Raw genomic sequence first — 23,244 nt, 5'->3', positions numbered from 1 at the left:
AACAAGGTAAATTTATAGTCTGGTTTAAAAAAACAAACAAACAAAAACATTTGGATACAATAAAGGGGAAGGCAAAAATATATCTGAAAATTTAAAAAGTTAAAGCATAAGTCCAGTGCATTTCAATTTAAACCCAAAAATGAACCATAATAAAGATTTGTTACTTTAGAGGCATCTGTCAGGTGTCACCAAAAATAGTAATAAGGAGTAATAAGGACTGCTATATGTTAATTAACATATGTTTACAGTAAAGTGTTGTTCCTAGGGGTGTGACAATATGCTGGTATATTGAGATAAAAACAATCATACAACATAGTCGTACTATAATGTTACTAGTACAAATGATGTCATCATGAAAAAACTCAAGGTGTGGTGCATCACTTGTTATAAGTCCTGAAACCAGATAGCTTCATTTTTTACAAAAATAAACACACCAGTACCAACGCTGTGTGTTAGACCTCTAGTTAACTGTAATACAACTGTCACCACTTGATGGCATAGCATCTCCACAGCATAACAAAGAGCCAAGAAACTTTTCATTGTACTGCAGTTATTTACTGCCGTGACTCAGCGATTCCTTAATATAACTCTGAAACAGTGTAATCCCCCAGCTCCACAACTCATCCATCCTCCATGAACTGCTAAGTATCCGCCTTACTCGATAATGACTTGATAATGAGCTTCAAATTTCAATAATAGGCTCAAATGCACTGAAAATGGAGATCTCAATTCCACTGTGTGTGCTTACCTTAAAGGCCAGGCAGACTTTCCAGGCGATGAGCTTCTCTCTGGCGTTGAGGATCACAGGATAGCGCACCTCTTTTCCTTCACTGTCTCGTTCCACCTTTCCATCCAGAGCGGGAGATTTACGGGCCTCGGCGTGTGCATAGTCTGGACCCACTGTGTACACCTGAGGCGATATGTATGCACGTGTACACAAACACACACCAGAACATATGAATAAACAGAACACATGCTTGGGAAGTCTGTGTATTTTTGTTTGAATGTGTGTGAAGTGAACAGATGGAATATTGGCTATGCCTGAGCAGACAGTCCTTCACAAGAGCATATTACACACGGCTTCAGCACCAGGGCACCGTTCCAAGTAATACTAATCATGTCACAGCATCACACACACTGTGGACACTGAATATCTCTGCCTTGAGCTGAGGTAAATCTTCAGCTCTGAAGAGCACTGAATGACTTTAAACTTATTACATTTATTACCTTAACGTCAGTCCCATCTGTAGGCATAAACTCTTCATATATGTAAGAGCCGGTTTTCCGGACACTACTCTCAGGGGAATAGACACTACTTCTGCTGCCAATCTGCAAAAAAAAAATATAAATAAATAAAAAATAAGAACAATGACATAAGGACATAGTATCTTATTTAGATTGTTGTTTGTGTGTGTCTAACCTTGCGGAAGAGCCTCTGGCTGCCCCCTCCTGCAGATGTGGGGTAGTAGATATACACATTATGGTCCTCAGCACTCACTGGCTTCTCCACAAAAGGCTTCTGGAAAATTTCCCCATTTACCTCCACATGATCCTCTCCCTCAACCAGGTTACATTCTGTCACCATGCACATAAACACATAATAAACAAGAGATACCACAGCGATGTTTTCCCACAAAACTGTCTGCCAGATAGCTTAATATAATGCTTCGGGACCAAGACACACTCACTAACATTCACTTTAATGAAGCAATTTGAAGGCTGATGTGCGTCTTGGAAAATTAATAAATTACTGGTGAACTATGCTATGGGAAATCAGAGCTTCATATCATGATGCATTTTGCCCCACGTTAATCCTGCCCCGTCCATCATTATCCATATAACAGAGAAAGCACATCTAATCTTCTTAAAGTGCACCTAATATGGTTTTTCAAATATTACCCTACACGGAGTGTGTTATAGAGCTGTTTGTGAATGTACAAACGTCTGCAAAGTTTCAATAATCAAAGCGCAACGCAAACGGGGTTACTGACTCCCAAAAGAAGGAAGCGATTCTGAACAGCTGAAACGAGTCGTTAGTAATTCCAGACCTACTTCCTGTACTAACCTACGTAATTTGGTAACAAAAGCCCCGCCTCTGGTCTTCATCGGCTGCTCATGAACAGCTGGAGCTGAAACTTGTTATGGGAGTGGGCGTTTCCTCCCCCCCCACCCCGCCCCCCCATGCTGACAGCGGTAGACCAATCACAACAGACTGGGACATCTGACCAATCAGAGCAGAGTATGCTCTCTGAAAGGAGGAGTTTAGACTGAATCCTTTAGAACAGATCATTGAACGAGTCGTTTGTGACACTGGGGGGAAAAAAGGTAATGCTGCAGTTTAAATGATGAGCACGTTAAAGTGTTTTTTGACCTCGGATGCATGTAAATCTATTGTAGGAGAACTTTAAAACAAAATTAGGCACGTTTCAAAACCATAATAGGTGTGCTTTAAGCCAGAGGAACCTAATCTTTTCAGGTGAAATATGAATGGAAATTCCATCAACAGACAGAAATGGGTCCCCCAAAAAAAAAACATCTTTAATTGTTCCGGAAACATTGAATTGTAATATGTTACAGTTAATAATGTCATTTTTTAAATCCACGTAGCTCGAAATCACATCTAGCAATATTTTACATCACAGGTATTCAGTTAATCTATGGAAAAATAAACAAGGTACATTTATTTTACTATTTTCTCAACATAAATCCTAATGTTAAAGTTTGGCATGTTATACTGCACATGAAAACAATGACAATCGTACAGAGTGGCCTTTCTGTCAGCTTGAACCAGTCAGGTCATTCTCCGTTGACCTCTCTAATCAACGACGTGTTTCCTTCCGCAGAACTTCTGCTCATGTTGTTTTTTTCCATATTGCACCATTCTGAGTAAACTCAAGAGCCTGGTTGTGCGTGAAAATCCCAGAAGATCAGATAAATCAGAGAAATCCATAATCAAACCAGCACAAACACGGTCTGGCACAAACAATCTTGCCATGGTCAAAATCACATTTCTTCCCCATTCTGATAGTTGATGTGAACATTACCCGAAGCTGCTGGCCCATTTCTGTATGATTTAACACACTGCACTGCTGCCACAAGATTGCCTGACTAGATAATTGCATAAATGTGTAAGTGCACGTGTTCCTAATAAAGTGCTCAGTGAGCGTATCTGTCCAGCCCATGTTCTGATCGTATTGGAGAGAAAACAAAATGTTTCTGGTATGTAAGCAAGCCCAGATTACCAGCATGATTATCACATGACAAGAGCACACACAGAGTTTATCAAAAACAGAATGTGTGTTAATGAAAAACAAAGCAACACGGCATTGTGTCCCGGTAACGATCATGTTGTGATCACTCCAAGGGTTCCACTGAAGGCACACACACGCTGCACAATCTTGATTGCTCAGAAGGGATTGATTAAAGTGTGCTCTTACTGAGACAGCAGTCAGTTCTTTCTGACAACTTAAATGTCAGCTAAACCGTTCCCGCCCTGGCCTGATTGATTTTCTATTAATAGTTGCAGCTCTGTGCAACGCTGACAAAATGCTGTTAAGATGTTCTGGCTCTTCAGTCAAAGAAACATCTATCTCGCCACTTCTGAGGATTCCCTTATCAAGAAAAGCCAATGTCTGTAATTGAGCTGTATAGAGCCTGTAGGTTTTCATCCAAAGTTGCCTACATTAGCACTTTTGTAGAAATCCTCCTTTAACATTCCCAGGAGACAGGGAAGAAACAAGACAGGAAGTGTTTACTAAACATCTTCATTGGTGAGGGCTGTTTTGGGGTTTTGGGTTTTTTTTGGCTCAATAAAGCTTGTGAGAAAGACGAGCCACCCTGTCTCACTGATTTGCATGATTAAAATAAACAAGTCTGAAAGATGCTTTGCAACATCGCTGTAGAAACACAACCGTCATCAGCAATTCCACTTCACCTCACTCGCTTACATAACGGTACACAAGAGACGACGCCGATCCGAAGGATGCAATTTTCACATGCAGGTTCTGGCAACATCAAGCTTGAATATGGCAGAAATGCGCAATCTGAAGGCTGATGGAAACCGAGAGGCAGACTCGTAGGAGAAGGGGAAATGAAAATGGCAGCATCTGGTCGTTGTTTTGTTACTGAAAATCCAAGTCTCGTGAGTACAAACTCATGACAAGAGACAGAGAGACACAGAAAGAGGGCTAGAGAGTGGCAATGCATGACAGATGTTGCCATGGCACCAGCATTGTTACCACGGACACAGAATGGGTTGACTGACAAGACCTTTAGCTGCACAAAAAAAAACCCCAAAAAAAGGAAACACATTTTTAATGGGAGAGAAGAACCAAATCCCTGACCCTCCATGGTGTTCCTTCTGCTAGCATGAACTTTATAAAGCAACTGAAAGCGTAATTCAAATAGTTGTTTTGGTTCCTCTAGTGAGTTGCAGGTCGTCAAAGGGGACAAACAAAGAGGCACCACTGATTTCAGACTCAGTAAACACCAACGTGATTAAACATTTAAAGCTAAAGCTCAAAGTGGGAGGGGAGGAACGACTTTATTCTGTAAAAGGTCTTCTCTGACATTTCACGACTGTGGTCAAGCTAAACAGCTAAAGATCTTCTCGTTTATAGGAGGAGTGTTAGTCATGAGTGTCTCATTTGTAGATATAAAAACACTGCTGCACAAAGTTCACAAAGCCATTATACAAACCTTCTGGTCTGGCTGGGTCTCTGTTAAGGACGGCGTAGCGTGGAAGCTGGATACCCTCTGCCTTCAGGATACGATACACTTCCCTCCTGTTCACCAAGAGTCACAACACAGAAAATATACAAGATGTGTAAAAATATTAAACATTTTGTATTCGGACAAAAATACATACTTTACTACAAGAAAAGATGACGCTTATCTGATGCATTTTGTTTAAATTATATTTTGTATGCCATGTATATGAATATATTAATAATCTTTTGTCTGTTATGTATATGCAAGTTAAAATAATTATATATAATAAAATATATAAAATGTAGGTGACAAAATGCACATATAGCTTTTGATATATTTTGATTTGCGGTGATGTGTTTATGATTTGAAAGGACATGGCAGCAGCAGTCTTCCAGCAGTCCCCCACCTCCACTAAACAGATCAAAGATAAACACTGCAATCATAATCATGTTACACATGACCGCGACGACAGATGTTCCTGCTGTTAAACAAACCCAAACACTACCTCAAAGGGGAGCCTGGTTCTGCCTGTCATATAGTTTTTACCAAAGCTTCTGCGCTTTTGAGGCTCACCTGTCCTGAATACAGTACTGCAGATCCAGATCATTGATCACAAATGGATTCCTGAGCTTTTCATAAGCTACAGCTTTGTCCAGTGGAAATCCTTTAAGAAGCAAAAAGAAAAGACAGACACTGAACAATAACTTTATTGAAGTGCTTCAGCATTTTGAGACTACAACCACATTTAAAAGGGTTTTCAGTTACAGTAACTAGTGCACTGACACATCCCCTTTATTGAGAAAAGACAAGAAAACTGTTTACTCAAATTGTACATATAATGGAAGTCTAAGGGCAGTTGTTTGGCCATTCATAAATATATATATATATATATATATATATATATATATATATATATATATATATATATATATATATATATATATATATATATGTCAAATATGTATGTAGAATGAAATTATTTTGTTTAGGAATTCTTCCCAAACAAAGCTCTTGCAGAAGAGCTCTTCTTCAAATTCATCTTTTGTAAATATACAATATGGCCAAGTTTGTGGACCATCACACCCATATGTGCTTGTTGCACATCCCATTCCAGATTTAGTGCCACTTTGCTGATATAATAACCTCCATTCTTCTGGGAAGGCTTTCCACTAGATTTTGGAGAGTTGTAATTGCACAAAATGTCTCCAAGGCCCTTGCATTGTGTACAAGGTTACTGTCATGCTGGAACAGGTCTGGGCCCCTTAATTCCAGTGAAAAGAATCTTAACGCTACAGCAGACTTTCTATACAACTGTTTGCTTCCAACTATGTGTCAACAGTTTGGGGATGAACCACATACATGTGTGATGGTCAGGTGACCACAAACTTTTGGCCTTAGTGTATATTGATGTCTATTTATTTTCCATAACTGCCCTTAGAATTCCACAGTTTTTTACTCCGGTCAGGAAAATGAGACAAAAAATCTTGTCAGTGGTGACTGCCCATATACAACAGATGTGTTGGATTTATTAGGGTACTATTGTAATGCTTGGTTTTGACAAATACTTGTTGGATATGGGCATAAATCAAGTGTATGAGCATAAGTGTGTAATAATATGATCCGTTGGATGACAGACAGCATCAAGATTCCAACACTAGTTATTACATGTTACTTACTAAAGCAAAAAAACAAAAAAAACAAAAAACAAAACAGCAATTGTCTATTCATCTGGCACCGAAAAATAATCCGAATTGCACCATACTTCCTAACCCATAATCCCTGAGCCAAAAAAAACACAATTTTATTCGTAATATTAAGCAGCTAAAGAACGTGTAAGAAAAAAAAATGCCTACACGAAGGCATTAGAGGCATCTAGCACTAGAGAGAAAATCACACAAACTCCAACCAAAAAGTCCTCTGAAGCTGGTTCTGGCCTGTGTAATTTCAGTCTTGTAAAATTATAACTCAACACACTGTACAAGATCCCAGTCGTGTTCTAGATCAGTCTGTGAAGTAAGGTGTTCTATATATCAGGTTATACAATGCTAACCTGCAATGACAGAAAATTATAAAATGATGCTAACTTCATCACTCCAGGATCATATAAATATAAGGGCCCATAAGTGAGCTTGAGATAATAAACATCTTTTTTTTCTGTCCATTAGCATGTTTCATTTATGTTTCTCCATCACCACTATATAAGAGTTCAACAGAAGTTTTATTTGTTTTTAAGGGTCTATATGCATTGGCACCTCCCTAGATTTCAGAACTCCTTCAGCAATCGCTGAAGCACAGCGCTGAAGCACATCGCATTATTTAAGACTATTTAAGAATGCTTTTTTTGCTTTGTTTTTTACAATGTTTGATTGGAAATCCAATTTTTACAGCATAAACTCCCCAATCTTAGAGAAAGAATGCTGGATATAGTAGATCAACAGCTCAAGTAAATGTTTACTTTCAGAGACCTGAGCCCAATGTTTACATTTCTTTCACATTAACTAAGCTATAAGACAAATATGGAAGAAAATGCAACTACAGAGACTAACAAAGATTCACAGCCCAGCTTTAACTTTGACTAGTCTAAATAAAGAGCATTTCCTATTTGTGATATTTTCTCATTCCTCATAAACACACATCAAAACCTTGTTTGAACCAACCTTCTACAGCTGCAGATATTTCATGGCCCCACACCATGAATGTAGGCAGTGTGTGAATGAACTGTGCGTGTGTGTGTGTGTGTGTGTGTGTGTGTGTGTGCAACACAAACATTACCCCACTCACCTTTGGAGTGGAATGAGATAAGACAGTCGCACAGTGGCCACTTCTCCACAGGCTCATTGAGGATAACCTCCTCCTCGAATGTGACCACCGTGATGTATTTGAAGAGACAAAGGCGCTCTAGGATCTCCTTCATCGGTTTGGACTTGGACTTCTTGGCCATGGCACAGATTCCCACCACTATCTGTCTCTCTGGAGGCTGCAGGGTAGAATGAACACTCCATTTTAGTGCTCAATTTAGTCCAACAATTTAAACTCAGCAGCTGGTAAAACACTCAAGAGGTCAGATGCTGTTGTCTGCTCTAAAGGTGACATTATGCTAAATAAATTCTTGGCATGCTGTGTTGGATTTTGCCAAATGCTTTTTTAGATACATAAATCAAGACTGTACGCAGGGCCGAAACAAACAAACAAACAAAAAAAGCATACCATTACCGTGACACACAATGTATACAGTCCATGACCTTGTAACCTCGCAGGCCAAGATAAGCTATGCGTCATAGTTTTTAAATGCAATTTAATACAAATTAAACTGATTATGTTACATGAATGTGTTACATTAATTAAATTCTAAAACCATTTGACCTGGAGAAAACAGTCTTTAATCTAATCTCCATCCACTGCATCTGTAATGTGATTGCCACAGAAAAGGAACAAAAGTTCACTTACAATGCAAATCTATGAGCAGACGTTGAGCACTGTCAATACAAGTTTAAAAAAAAAAGAAAAAAAAAAGGGTGACTATATAACAATTTCAAAACTACTATCTGCAGGAAATAGACATTAGGCTGAAAGCACCCGACTATTCCTTTAACTAGGATCACGTTACCTGGAATTGGGTCATAAACATGATTATAGACACAGTATTGCATATTATCAGGGGTGGACAAATTAGTAGCCTGGGCTCCCAGGGCAAGATGTCCATACATGTCCGGGTTATTCGGTTTCTAACCAGACAAGCAGGCTAGAGGTGACTAGAACGCTCTCTTTCAACAACCAGAAAAGAAAAAAAAACCCACTATGGGTTTTCACAAAACTAATGTTTTTATTTGGTTTGTATATTTAAACAAAACACACTTCATGGTGTTCTGATGCACCTCAATGCCGCAACTACGGTGCATGCTACTTCTTCTGTATTTGACTGTGTATGTACACACACACAATGGCTTTTACTTGTCAGAATAAATTGCTAGCTAGTGTCCTCTAAGCTTTGGCCTCTACGTTCAATATGCTATCGTCCTATCTCGCCCCTAATTATCGCCGTTTGACGATAGCACTACCTGTGGCTCGGGAGGGATGGGAGGGGGCATGGCCAGTCACATGCAACTTGTGTCATGAACACGGAGGATGGAGAGGACATGTGTCCTATGTCGAACAGCAGCTGAGATACTTATCAAATCAAGGGACTGGGCAACACATCAGAGCTTTCACTTACCTGTTAGGCTAACTAATGAATTTAGGACTGGTCCACCTCTGTATATGAAGACAGCTACAATAATTATGCACATGCAGAATTATTAATCCAACATACCGAGTCGTACTCTTCCTCATCCACATCCTCATCTTCCTCCTCGACGTTCTCGTAGAGGCAGTCGTAGCCCAGCACTCGGCCCGGGTCCAGCAGCTCCTCTCCTTCTCCATCATCAGCACCAACGAAGAAGCGAGGGTGATCAGCATCCTCGCTCTCCGACATGTCTCGGTCTCGCTTTGCCTCGTGCCTTCTGCGCCACGGTGCCAAGTCAAACCCCCGTGCTATGCGCCACCCTTCGTCCCAACAGGGCAGGAGGAGAATGGCACAGCTCCTGGCGCCGGTTCATAAGCCGGCTCGGTTAAAAGGGCCGAGTCGGCTCGCCTCTCCCTTGTTCCTGTTCTTCACAGCCAGCCATCAGAACATTCTTCACCCTGATTTAAAAAAACACAACATCATTTATATCAACAGAGACAGTTCCCAGAACCTATCTCAGAGCAGGCTCAGAGAAGATTTCCTTCTTCCTATCAGGCGTGGCGGACTAATCTTCTTTGCGGACTAGTCGTCTTTGCGACAAGGAATTCCACTGAAGTTAAACATGAATGTGTTAAAATGCAGAGAGATAACAGAAGCAGGAAAATTCATGCTTATTTACAATCTTTTCAGCCCAGGCCTATATGAAAATTCATTATATCACCACAACAAGAAAACCAGAGAGACCGAGTGCCATAAACCACCATTTAATACAGTGCTGTGAAAAAGTATTAGTACTTTGTTTTTGTGTCTCTCATAGGAACTGGTTTTAGATCTTCAAACAAAACACAACATAAAGCAATACACAATACAGTTTTCATTTATTATTTATCCAACATCCATCACCCATGTGAAAAACTAACTGCCCCCTTAAACTTCAAATCTGGCTATGCCACCCTAAGCAGCGATAACTGCAACCAAACACTTCAGATAACTGGAGATCAGTCCTTCACTTACTTCTAGGACTAGGACGTATCGTATCCGGATTCGTACAGATGCTTCACAATGAATTCCAGACCTTTCAATGACTTTTCAAGCACTATTTCTTTTGTTTTCAAGGACTACACAAGATGTCTTTCAAACATTTTCTTTATTTTTTTCTTTTTATATGAAAAAAACTACTATTAATAATAGTAATAAAAAAACACAAATTTTCATATGGCGGCTTTCACAGTCATTCTGGACAAAATTTGCATTTCCTAGACATTGCTTCGTCTTCACCATAACGTCAGTATACTCCAGGTGAGTGACAGCAGCACTGTTGCCAACAACTTTCAATGGAAATTCAATAAATGTTGCTAGATGATGGCATGCGCTAATTAGCATATGCATTATGTCAAAGCACCGTGTTTGCATTACATCAATGCACCGTATTTGCATTCTGCCTTGTGTCAGTCCTTTACATCTGCTTCTCTTCTACTCTCTGCTCACATGCTGCACTTTAATACAGCCGAATTCCCAATAAAGCTGCTCTCATTTACATATATTTCTGTTGTCGGACAATGGAATGAGCATGAAATGGTGACTGAAACATGGCCCATTAAGAGACTACATGTTAACCAGCAGTCACTTCCAAGCTGCAGCTCTGCAACCACGACGTTGTCTGACAAAACCACTACACACATAAATTAATTTCAGCTATATTTACATGTAAAATGACCACTCAGAGAGAAAGTTAGAAGCGCATGAATGTGCTGCTCGTCTCACTCACTGTAGACCTGCAGCAGGAAAGCAGGGTACTGGCCACTCTACGGAAAGTAGCTAAGATTTGCCAAAAAAGTCACTAGATTTGTCGCTAGGCCACAAAAAAAAAAAAAAGTAGACCGGAGCTGTCTCTGTCAAAATGAGTAAGCAAGTAGCGGGAGGAAGAGGAGGGGCTGCAGTGGCGTGCCATATTTTGAGTGAAAGGATTGCATTCGTGTTCTAAAGAAAATAAATACTTTAAAGTTACTTAGCAATTTTGTATTATTGACTTTTTAGCACTTATTAGCACCTTTTAAGCACCACTAGATTAAAAATGGCTATTTTCAAGGTTTTCCAGTAATTAAATTTCAAAGAGACAAATTCAAGCACTTCAAGCACCTTGTACAACCCCTGTCCTGTGCTTTAGATCACTGTCTTGCTGCATAATCCAGTTGCACTTGAGTTTTAACTTATGGACTGAAGACCGGACATTCTCCTTTAGGATTTTCTGGTAGACAACAGAATTCATGTTTCTCTCAATTATTGCAAGTTGCCCAGGCCCTGAAGCAGAAAAGCATCCCCACACCATCACACTCCCACCACCATGCTTGACTGTAGGTATGATGTTCTTTTTGTGGAGTTCTGTTTGGTTTATCCCAGATGTAACAGGACCGCTGTCTACCAAACAGTTCCACTTTCGACTCATCGAAACGGTGATCTTTATTGATGCAAGAGAGGCCTGTAGGTCCTTTGATGTTGTCCTTGGCTCTTTTGTGACTTCCTGGATGAGTAGTTACTGTGCTCTTGGAGGAAATCTGGAAGTGTGGACACTTCTGGGAAGGTTCACCACTGTGACGAGTTTTTCCATTTGGAGATAATGGCTCTCATTGTGGTTCTTTGGAGTCCCAGAGCCTTTGAAATAGCTTTGTAACTCTTCCCAGACTGATGTATTTCAATCACCTTCTTCCTCATCATTTCTGGAATTGCTTTCAATGTTGGTATAGTGTGTTACTGGGTAAAACCTTTCAACCAACTTCATGCTGTTGTAAAAGTTCTATTTAAGTGTTGATTTGATTGAACAGGGTTTGCAGTAATCAGGCCTGGTTGCGTCTATTCCAGCTGAACCCCATTATGAATGCATTTTCATAGATTTGGGAAATTAGTAACTTGGGGGGGATACATTTTCACACAGGCCTGGATAAAGTTTTTGCTGCAATTAATAACTATCATTTAAAAACTATATTGTGTGTATAATCAGGTTGCCTTTGTTTTATCTTAGATTTTGTTTTAATTTCTGAAACAATTTAGTATGAGGTAATATTTTTAGGAGTGCAGAGTACCTGAGGTGGTAAATACAAAGCAATTAGCAAATTCCCTGTTTAAAAATGCACAGACATGCCAGCTGGCTTGTGTAATGGCCAGCCCATGTCTGGGTTAGCTATGCTGTTTTTCTCTCATTCTCACGACTGAGGCCATTTACAGCATAATTTGCCTTATTTCTTCATCCATGAACTGTATCCATGTATCTAACGCTATAGCCTGTGCTTGTACAAATGAACCCACACACAAGATATGACGTTAAATCCAAAATATTTGGGAGCTGGGAAGTAAGACAAAAATAAGAAGATTGTGTGCCGGAATGAAAACACTCTGAATTAAAGTTTCTATTTGGGAACCGATGAGGATGATTATGTTTTTGGTTGCATTTTTGTTCCTAGCAAAATACCATCCTTTACCATTTCCTGTACCTCAGATACAGCCCTGAAACAAAGAGGCAAAATCACACTGGACTCATCTCTGGTTTCATCTTCAGTATCCTGAGAAGGCGCACGCGCACACACACACACACACACACACACACACCGCCCCAGGGGCTGTTAGGCATAACCCATCTACCTAATAGTATGGTAAAGTATGCACACACACACACGTACACATATGCAGGAACATTTCAGACTGCAGGATTAAAGCAGAGTTCTTACTGAAATATCCAGCACCAAAGAAAGCATTCAGCTCTTAAATGCGCACCAGTACACTGACAGAATTCACTGACATTTTCTTGGAATAGCCTGAGACTTCATTCTTCTGCATTTGACATTTCAGTTTCAATACTCACGTTCACTGCCACCAAAGACTTAGTGGAAAAACCCAACAAAAAGGGCAGGTCAACCTGAAAGCATCGACTCTAACAGAGACCGTTTATAAAATGCAGGCATCGTGGTAATTTTTTATTTTTTTTTTAGCAGAATCAAGTAGAACAGACTGAAAGGCAAAAGACATCCGGAAACACGTGTCTCAATATTGATCATGGAAACTTACCAACCTGAACTGTTAAAGTTACTGTCTACCCTTACTCTTTAGCAGCACCTGTACACCTGCGCGTTCATAAAGTCGTCTGATCGGCCAATCGTGTGGCAGCAGCGTGATGCAAAAAAAATCATGCAGATGCAGGACAAGAGCTTCAGTTAATGTTCACATCAAAATGAAGAAAAAGTACGATCTCTGTGACTTCGATCGTGGCACGGACGTTAGTACCAGATGCGCTGGTTTGAGTATTTCAGAATCTGCTGATCTGGGATTTGCACACATATACACACACAAAACACAGCATGGTGCGAAAAACAGAAAACATTGAGTGAGCGACAGCTGTGAGTGTGGAAATGCCTTGTTGATGAGAGGTCCGAGGAAAACGGCTTGATTGGTTCGAGCTGCCAGGAAGGATACAGTAACTCATATCACTGTTTACAACTGTGATGTGCAGAAAAGCATCTCCGAATGCAGAAAACATCACACTTTGAGGTGGATGAGCTACAACAGCAGAAGACCACATCAGGATCCACTCCTGTCAAAAAAGAACAGTAATCTGAGGCGATCATGCGCACAGACTCACCCAAACTGGACAGATGAAGATTTGAAGAAAATCACTCAGTCTTTTTCTCATTTCCAACTGCCCAGTGTGGGCGAGTCTGTGTGAGTGCTTTATTTGAGTTACTATAGATTTCCTGTCAGCTCAGACCAGTCTGGTCATTCTCCTCTGACCTCTCTCGTAAACAAGGTGTTTCAGCCTGCAGACCTTCCCCACACGGGATGTTTTTTTTGTTTTGTTTTTCACACCACTCGATGAAAACTCTAGAGACTGTCGTGTGTGAAAATCCCAGGAGAGCAGCAATTTCTGAAATACTCAAACCAGCCCATCTGGCACCAACATCCATGCCATTGCTAAAGTCACAGAGCACACATATTTCCTGCATTCTGATGTGAACATTAACTGTAGCTCTTGACCTCTGCCTTCATGATTTTATGCTTTGTGCTGCTGATACATGATTGGCTGATTAGATAACTGCATGAATGAGCATGAGTGTTCCTAATAAAGTGGACTGTGAGTGTAGGTTACTGTAGAAACAAGACCATATTAGACTGAGTGCATTCATATAAACCCGTGGTTTGAATTACAACTGGTACTACTGTCAAAGGTGCTCTTATGGAAAAAGAAAGATCGATAACTTCTGACCAATCAGGTTCCTCTTAAGATGGAACCCGTTCTAGTCTGGGTGACATCGGATAATGTGCTTATAAATCATTACACTTATACAACTGTATACTATCGAGTCAGTGCTAAGTGCGTTGGAAAGATCTTCAGTAAAAGCATTCAGCAATTCTAAATATCGAGTATCGCAGGGTTGGGCGATATATCGATATCGTGATAAATGATTACACAATACACTTTTCTGAGATACTGTGAAGTATTTCTTTAAATGATTTTAATAATTACAAATGAAACGGATGCCGTTGATTTGAAGTAATTTTTTTTAAATGATTTTCTTCTTTGTCTTTGTAGGCATTAAAGAAAAGTACCATCAAAACATTTGTTTGTTTATTTTACTACTGTTTGGCAGATGGTTTGTTAGCTAAATTATATGTAAAGAATAACTGACTCCGGTCCATTGAATTATTAGATAATAATGCACATCACGAGGCGGTAATGCAGCCACGAGGAGAAGCGGCATGGCCGTTACCCCTCTCTCTCTGTCTCTCTCTCTCCAGTAACTGCGGGGGTGCATATAACTGGTGCACGTGCGTGACCGAAATTAAAAATGCGGAGGGTTAACTAGCCTAGACCACTCATTTGCCTACCAATAGCTGTAAATGCACAGTCACTGTCGAACTGTAATACTGAGAGAGATATCCAAAAAACAACAGACATTAAGCAACTTCTTTGGTATTCTGCCAACTCAGAAGAAACGTCAGATCAAACTCGTGCTAGCTATCGGACAGTTCACGCTTTTGCTTGATGGAGAAGGCCAGCACAGGAATCACACCATTTCCAATGCTGATGCTGACAGGGACAAAACTGATTTGCTCAGAGGTTTAACTGGAGAGTTGGATCTCTAAAGTCATGTGATCATTTTTTAGTTTTTGATCCTGCCTCAAGAAATGCAAGACCTCCACATGGCAACACGATGATCAGCACCATTCTCAATAAATATGAGGCCATCTTGCCTCTTGTCAGAGACACAACTATAAGAGAATGGATGCGTTTAAAGCGAGCAGGAAACCGCTTGGCAGCGTCCTCTGTGTATGATTTAGTCATGGTAGTTAACAGAAGCAATCCAGATTGTTACTCCAATATCTACAAGGTACTAAAGTTGTCCCGTACTATTCCTTCCTTTGAGCAGTGCAGCTCGTGAGAGGGGTTTTTCACATTTCAACATCATGAAAAACAAGCACAGATCCCGTCTCTCAGCCCTGATGCGCGTCCACTTATCCCCAGAAACATTTAACCCAAATTAATTTTCTAATAATTCAACGGCCCGTCGTTACTTACTTATTTCTGTACAATTAAAAGTGTCTGTCATTTTGTTTGTCGTTAAATCCGTGTGCTGTGGTGGACGGTAGACTAACTTTTCCGTTATTTCCGTTAACTTGCCGAAGTGATTTTTTAGCTGTGCATTGAACTGAAAATTAATCACACACCTTCAGAACAACCGTCAGCCAATCAGAAGCAAGGGCTCCATGCAAGATCTCACCTCGTGGAGTTGCAATGATCATGAGAACAGTGAGGAATCAGCCTAGAACTACACAGGAGGATCTTGTCAATGATCTCAAGGCAGCTGGGACCATAGTCACCAAGAAAACAATTGGTAACACACTACGCTGCGAAGGACTGAAATCCTGCAGTGCCCGCAAGGTCCCTCTGCTCAAGAAAGCACATATACATGCCCGTCTGAAGTTTGCCAGTGAACATCTGAATAATTCAGAGGACAACTGGGTGAAAGTGTTGTGGTCAGATGAGACCAAAATGGAGCTCTTTGGCATCAACTCAACTCGCCGTGTTTGGAGGAGGAGGAATGCTGCCTATGACCCCAAGAACACCATCCCCACCATCAAACATGGAGGTGGAAACATTATGCTTTGGGGGTGTTTTTCTGCTAAGGGGACAGGACAACTTCACCGCATCAAAGGGACGATGGACGGGGCCATGTACCGTCAAATCTTGGGTGAGAACCACCTTCCCTCAGCCAGGGCATTGAAAATGGGTCGTGGATGGGTATTCCAGCATGACAATGACCCAAAACACACGGCCAAGGCAACAAAGGAGCGGCTCAAGAAGAAGCACATTAAGGTCCTGGAGTGGCCTAGTCAGTCTCCAGACCTTAATCCTATAGAAAATCTGTGGAGGGAGCTGAAGGTTCGAGTTGCCAAACGTCAGCCTCGAAACCTTAATGACTTGGAGAAGATCTGCAAAGAGGAGTGGGACAAAATCCCTCCTGAGATGTGTGCAAACCTGGTGGCCAACTACAAGAAACGTCTGACCTCTGTGATTGCCAAAAAGGGTTTTTCCACCAAGTACTAAGTCATGTTTTGCAGAGGGGTCAAATACTTATTTCCCTCATTAAAATGCAAATCAATTTATAACATTTTTGACATGCGTTTTTCTGATTTTTTTTGTTGTTATTCTGTCTCTCACTGTTCAAATAAATCTACCATTAAAATTATAGACTGATCATTTCTTTGTCAGTGGGCAAACGTACAAAATCAGCAGGGGATCAAATACTTTTTTCCCTCACTGTAATGACGTGTGCTGTTAATCGATCTATGTTCTATAACATGTAAAACCCAAATTGAAAGGAACATGGGAAAGGGAACATGAAAGGAATATTCTAAAAGCAACTCATGTAAACACCTTAATCACAATATTGTCTTATTCAGAATAAGGTCAATAATTACATTACCGCTGTCCATGTAAACGTAGTCAGAGATATGCATCTCATTTCGTAGAAACGTCCTCAAGTATTCCGATATGACATTTTTGTCATATCGCCCAGCCCTAGTGTACCATATTACAATATGATTTTCTTCTTCAAATCACACACGATTCTGTTCATCTAAACCACTTCGGTAGTTTAAATCACCGTATAGACTTCACAGCACTAACCAAATAAAGATGAATTCTCAAAAGACCTACAGCTGGACTCAAGCTTGTCAAAACAAGAAGGATTACCAAAACACAGGCACGGTCGGTGACTCTCCATGACCAACGACGCTGACCATCTGTCACTGGAACCTGTCAGTCTGATAACAGTCCAAAAACACACACAGAGGGAATAAAAGCCTTCAGACGTGGCACACAAAAGCATCACCTAAACACGCCGGAAATTCAACAAAAAAAACAAAAAAAAAAAAAAAAAACCTCTAACGTACTCTTAAACTCTCTGAATCTTTGCTGTGTTTTGAGTCTGCTTACATCCTCAGTGAGTTTGAATTTCATTTGTTTAGTGGCATCAGCACACCAAAGCACCCTGAAGTCATTTCCTGCAGTCAGTAAGACTGAACAAATCCAGACACATTTATTTCTCTCTTCAGGACCTGACACCAAATAATAAGGACAGACTGAGCATCATTTATTTACGTGAATAAAATGAGTCTCCACTGTGTTTACAGCAACACACACAAATAACGCGCCATTATTATAAGTCAAGGCATATTATAATATTGTATAATATTATATATTCAGAAATGAAAGACAGTAATGTAGCGTGAACATGTCTCTGTGTGATGTAAAGCAGAGGAAAGAGATGAAACTTCCTCCCTGCAGTTTAACCTGACATTGTTTTCCGTTTCCAAACATGCTCTCTGAACAAGAAACGACAGCTAGCTCTTTCACTTACCTTTTGCTGCATTAATAGCGGGCCTTTTATATATATATTTATTTATTTATCTATATATCTTGGTACTTTTCAGAAATCCTACTTCTCAGCTCGGTTTCAGACATTAGCTGAACCCTGAAACCGGCTAGCACAAGGAGCTGAAGGAAATATGTAAAGCTAGCGTTAGTTAGCCAGCTGTAACCCTCAGCTTAGCCTTGCTAACGGAACTACTAATATATTTTATTGTTTTAAAATAAAATAAAAATAAAAATAAAAAACTTGAATGCGGTTCTGAGCGCCGTGCGCGTTTTATTACTGCGCGCGTTTTATTGCAGTCGGAGTGTCCTCCTTTCCGAGCAGCAGCTAACGGCTAAAGCTCCTGCACGCGACTTTTCAAAGAACCGCATCAAAAAGCGAGACAGCAAGTGGCACGGAGTGACGTCACGGCGTGGAGGTGTGACATCAGCAGCGACGAGGAAACAACCGGAAGCGGCGGACATGATCAACTAGGGTCGATATACAGCATCATTTTATAGCTAAAGGTTTGTGGATTTCTAACCAGCACACCCATATGGGGTTCTTCCACAGATTGTTGTCCCAAAGCACACGACTGTGTATAGGATGTCTTTAGATGCTGTAGAGGCGTAAACATGCTTCAGCTTGACAGTGCCCCTGTGCAGAAAGCGAGGTCCCATGATGACATGGTTTGCCAAAGTTGGAGTGGAAGAACTGGAGAGTCATGGTCTGGTAAATGGTCTGCTTTTATCCAAAGCGCTTTACACTGTGTCTCATTCACCCATTCACACACACACACTCACACACCAATGGGAGCAGAGCTGCCATGCAAGGCGCTAACTTGCCATCGGGAGCAACTTGGGGTTCAGTGTCTTGCCCAGGGACACTTCGGCATGTGGAGTCATGTGGGTCAGGAATCGAACCGCCAACCATACAATTAGTGGACAACCCGTTCTACCACGTGAGCCACAGCCGCAGAGTGTCCTACACAGAGTCCTGACCTCAACCCCAATGAACACCTTTGGGATGAACTGGAACTGGAACGCCGAATGCACCCCAGACCTCCTCGCCTAACATCAGTGCACGATCTTGTGGCTGAATGAGCACAAAGCCACAGCCATGCTCCATAATCTAGTATAAAGCCTTCCCAGAAGAAGGGAGGTTATTATTATATTATACATCTGGAATGGGATGATCAAAAAGCACATATGGGTGTGACGATCAGGTGTCCACAGACTTTTGGCCATGTAGAGAATCAGGCTCTCCAGTAGATTTTGAAATGTGGCTGTGAAGATTTGTGCCCATTCATCCACAGGACAGACACTGATGTCAGGTGAGGAGACCTGGGGTCCAGTTGGTGTTCCAGAGTATCCCAAAGTTGATCTGTGGGGTTGAGGTCAGGGATCTCTGCAGGATACTCGAGTTAATCCACTCCAGCTTTGGCAATCGATGCCATCATGGGCCTCACTTTGTGCACAGGGGCACTTTGTGTTCGGGCCCTTTAGTTCCATTAAAGTGAAATTGTAATGCTACAGCATGCAAAGACAATTGTGTGCTTCCAAGACCCACATATGGGTGTGATGGGCAGGTGTCCGCATACTTTTGGCCATATCATGTATAAATGTCCACTGAAACTGGACATGCATTCCATACATTTTTAATAAACATATCTTTAGAGAAAGCATCACCATGTTAATAATTACACGATTTTCTTTGTTAAATAACAGCAGATTTTCTTAAATCCATTCCTTAATCCAAGGGTTATAAATCCATCTCCAAACAATTTCAAATCCACCATTCTACAATGAGAAGGATTCTTTACATATGGACAGTTGCTAGTCTTCCCTGGAGTGGGTGTCCCAGCAAATTCAGTCCAAGGTCAGACCGTTTAATGCTCAGAGATTTAAAGCAAAACCCAAGAGCTACACCTACAGGCCTCCTGTAAGCACATGAAATGTTTATGTTCATAACAGCACAATCAGAAAAAGACTGAGCAAGTGTGGCTGTCATGGACGGGTAGCTAGGAAGAAGCCCATTCTCTTCAAAAAAAAAAAAAAAGTTAAGGAGCACAACTCAGGTTTGCGAAATTGAATCTGAACAAACCACAAAAGTTCTGGAACAATTTCCTTTGGTCTGATGAGACCAAGGTTGGAGATGTTTGGTCATCATGCACAGCGCCATGTTTGGCCAAAACCAAGCACAGCGTATCACCACAAAACACCTCATACCAGTCCATAAGAAGGTTTTTTTTTTTTTTGCAGTGGCTTTTTTCAAAATTGGCGATGCAATTTGTCTTTTATGATTTTCCTTCTACAATCACAAAATCTGTCATACTAACTGTCACGCTTGGTGCAGGAGGGAAGCGATTTGTGCTCATTTTGCAGCCACAGGACCTGGGAACATTGACACACTGATGAACTCCACTTTGTATGAGAATATTCGAGACAAATCTGAGGCCATCTCTCCAGCAGCTTAACCTGGGCCAAAATTGGTTCGTGCAACAGAACAAATGATCCCAAACACACCAGCAAATCGACCTCTGAATGGCTAAAGAAGAAAACAAATCAAGGTGTTTGAATGGCCAAGTCAAAGTCCAGACCTCAACCCCAGTGAGATGCTGTGGAGGGATCTTAAGAGAGCATTAAATGAATGCTTTCAAACATGAATGAACTGAAGCACTGTTGTAAAGAAGAGTGGGCCAAAATTTCTCCAGAACGATGTGAGAGATGGATAAACTCCTACAGAAAATGTTTACTTCAGGTTATTGCTGCTAAAAGTGGTTCTACATGTTTCTGAATTACAGTGTGTACTTATTTTATCCTGCCTGGTTTCTGAATGTTGGTTTGGTTTTGGGGGGAAAAAATGAGTACATATTGAAATCTGTTGTGTTTGTTGTTGTTGTTGTTGTTGTCACCTGAGTTATTGGTTTGTTTATAGAAGCTGGTGAGGACCACAGAAATGTTATTTAGGCTCTGATACATGAAAAAATACAAGCGAAGGAGGGTGTACTTTCTTTTTTTCCCCCCCATGACTGTAGCTGAAATAACTTACAGTTAGTTCTATGCCTTGGCTCAACTGTTTGGTGCTTTGTGTGTTTACTCACTACTCCGAGTTAACTAACATTTAAAGCACATACTTAAGATAGATGAGGGATGATCTGTTTTTGGGGTTGTTGTTGGCAAGCGTCAGTGTTTTAATTGATGCAGGCAGCTACAGGAGGCCACAGCACACAGTAGAGGAGGCCAGTGGAGGGAACAGAGTAATGAGGTGATGTGGGAGAACTTAAGAAGATTGAAAAGAAGTCATGCAGCTGCGTTATGGATCAGTTGCAGCAGTTGGATGGCACACAGGGGAAGACCTGGCAGGAGACAGCGGCAGCGGTTGTATCTCAAGCTGACAAGGGACTGAACAGTGTTTCTTTTTGTATTTGTTTTGTCTTATGAACTTTTCTATAGTTTTAAACTGGAACTGTATTAGGAATGCATCAAGAAGTTTGTGATTTAGAATGATCTTGTTTATTGTTCATGTGGTAAGAATATTCCATTCAATTCAATTTTTATCTGTGTAGCGCTTTTAACAATGGACATTGTCTCAAAGCAGCTTTACAGAAACAAATAAACACAGGATACAGATTTTAAGTGTGTGAATTTATCCCTATTGAGCGAGCCGGTGGTGACGGTGGTTAGGAAAAACTCCTTGAGATGATATGAGGAAGAAACCTTGAGAGGAACCAGACTCAGATGGGAACCCAACGGATAGTGTGAAAGTAAAAGAACGTTCATTATGGTTTTAATATGAAGTCTGTTTGTTGAACTAGTCCACTGATCAATAAAGGAGACCCGAGTGCAAAACTGCATGTGGTGATTGCAGTCCTAAGGCCATCATAGCAACCGTAGTCCCAGCAACCACAGCAAGAATGCCCATGTGAAATTGAGATCCAAAACCATTTCCATGGTACTTCAAGCGGTACCATCATCAGCAATCTCCAGGCTGTAGCCTCCAGTTGATGAGAGCTCCATCCAGAGGTAGGGTAAGAATATGACTGTCTTGCAGTTTTGTTTAGTTTTATTGTCACATTTTGTTTGCAGTTTCTGTTATGTGTATCAAAACACTTTTGAAATAGACGCATACCACATGCATGCATCAACTTTTTTCAGTATGCATACATATTCTGCATACTATTTTTAGTGTGCGCACTTATTTTAAGTAATATACACTTTTAGGCTTCTGTACTTAAGCTACTATCACAGTAGTATTCGAAGTAGTTTTGTTTACGCTGTTATACCTTAGTCTGATTCTCCGCAAGCAGCTCACAGAGCGCCTGATGCTTAGTGTACACTTTTCTGCCACAAACTTCAGAACCTTGCAGGTTGAACCTGATTGGCTGTTCACATTTTAATGTGTACACACGCCTATCCACCAGTTAGAGCAGCTACACAAGCTCCTTGCAAGTCAGTGGATATAGGATGTCGTGTATGGCTTCAGAAACAGACTCGTGTATATATTAAATATAGAAAAACTGTCTATTTTTGTATTTAACATGTAACCAGAGATTATAAAATAATATGACTTAATAACACATACTATGGATTTATGTCTGTTGTTGTGCTAACATTTGGTATTGTATAGAAACGCTCTGCCAAAAAAAAAAATACACTACTTTAGCACTAGTGCAAAAATACATTTCAGAATATTAAAAAAAAGTAATAAAAGTAATGACACACTTTTATAAAAGTAATAACACATCAGGTGAGGCATAAATGATCTGTTCGCTAGCTCTTTTTGGTGAAACGTTGACGTGTTGTTTTTAAACATCACCACTAGACGGCGCTGCGTCACTGGAGTAAATTCTCAAATCTGAATGACTTTTGTCCATTCTGAGAAAAACAGGGAAAATCCTTAACGTGGTTTAATGAACACCAAATCTCTCCCACACCTGGTCATAAACACTCTTCACTACCCAAAGGACAAAACGGTAATAAAAACAACATTATATAAATATACATACATACACATACAGTGCCCTCCACTAATATTGGCACCCTTGGTAAATATGAGCAAAGAAGGCTGTGAAAAATTGTCTTTATTGTTTAAGCTGTTGATCTTTTCTTCAACAAATTCACAAAATATTCTGCTCTCATATTCATTATATTCTCGTTGACATTTTAGATTTTATTTTATTTACTTATTTTACTACACATAGGTGACTAGGAACAGGAACTTGTTCAACCATGACTTTCTGTTTCACAGGGGTATAAATATGAGGTAACACAAAGGCCAAATTCCCTCAGTCATTCATAACAATGGATAAGACCAAGGAATATAGCTGTGATGTGCGGCAAAAGGTTGTTGAGCTTCACAAAATGGGAAGTGGCTATAAGAAAATGGCACAAGCATTGAAAATGCCCA

The 23,244-nt window shown here is 40.5% G+C and overlaps 1 protein-coding gene across 7 annotated transcripts in view; it reads right to left on the bottom strand.

Moving 5' to 3' along the window:
- Window positions 1–18,983, bottom strand: part of ppip5k2 (diphosphoinositol pentakisphosphate kinase 2) — a 44,225-nt gene extending 25,242 nt beyond the window's left edge. For 3 of the 7 annotated variants that reach the window (XM_053644882.1, XM_053644884.1, XM_053644886.1), the window contains exons 1-8: window positions 17,842–18,982; window positions 9,020–9,390; window positions 7,492–7,687; window positions 5,284–5,374; window positions 4,699–4,784; window positions 1,421–1,575; window positions 1,228–1,329; window positions 749–910 (exon numbers count right to left, since the gene is read on the bottom strand). In XM_053644882.1, the coding sequence (XP_053500857.1) occupies window positions 749–910; window positions 1,228–1,329; window positions 1,421–1,575; window positions 4,699–4,784; window positions 5,284–5,374; window positions 7,492–7,687; window positions 9,020–9,181 (954 nt within the window). In that variant the 5' untranslated portion in view covers window positions 9,182–9,390; window positions 17,842–18,982. Of the gene's footprint in view, window positions 1–748; window positions 911–1,227; window positions 1,330–1,420; window positions 1,576–4,698; window positions 4,785–5,283; window positions 5,375–7,491; window positions 7,688–9,019; window positions 9,391–17,841 lie in introns of all 7 variants that reach the window. The other 4 variants (XM_053644885.1, XM_053644887.1, XM_053644889.1 and 1 more) reach the window with 3 other exon arrangements.
- Window positions 18,984–23,244: the final 4,261 nt, after the last annotated feature.

Source organism: Ictalurus furcatus, chromosome 16, assembly GCF_023375685.1.
Source record: "Ictalurus furcatus strain D&B chromosome 16, Billie_1.0, whole genome shotgun sequence".
Taxonomy (NCBI): Eukaryota; Metazoa; Chordata; class Actinopteri; order Siluriformes; family Ictaluridae; genus Ictalurus; species Ictalurus furcatus.
Note: the sequence above shows the minus strand (reverse complement) of the source record. Positions and strands in the feature narration are given on the sequence as shown.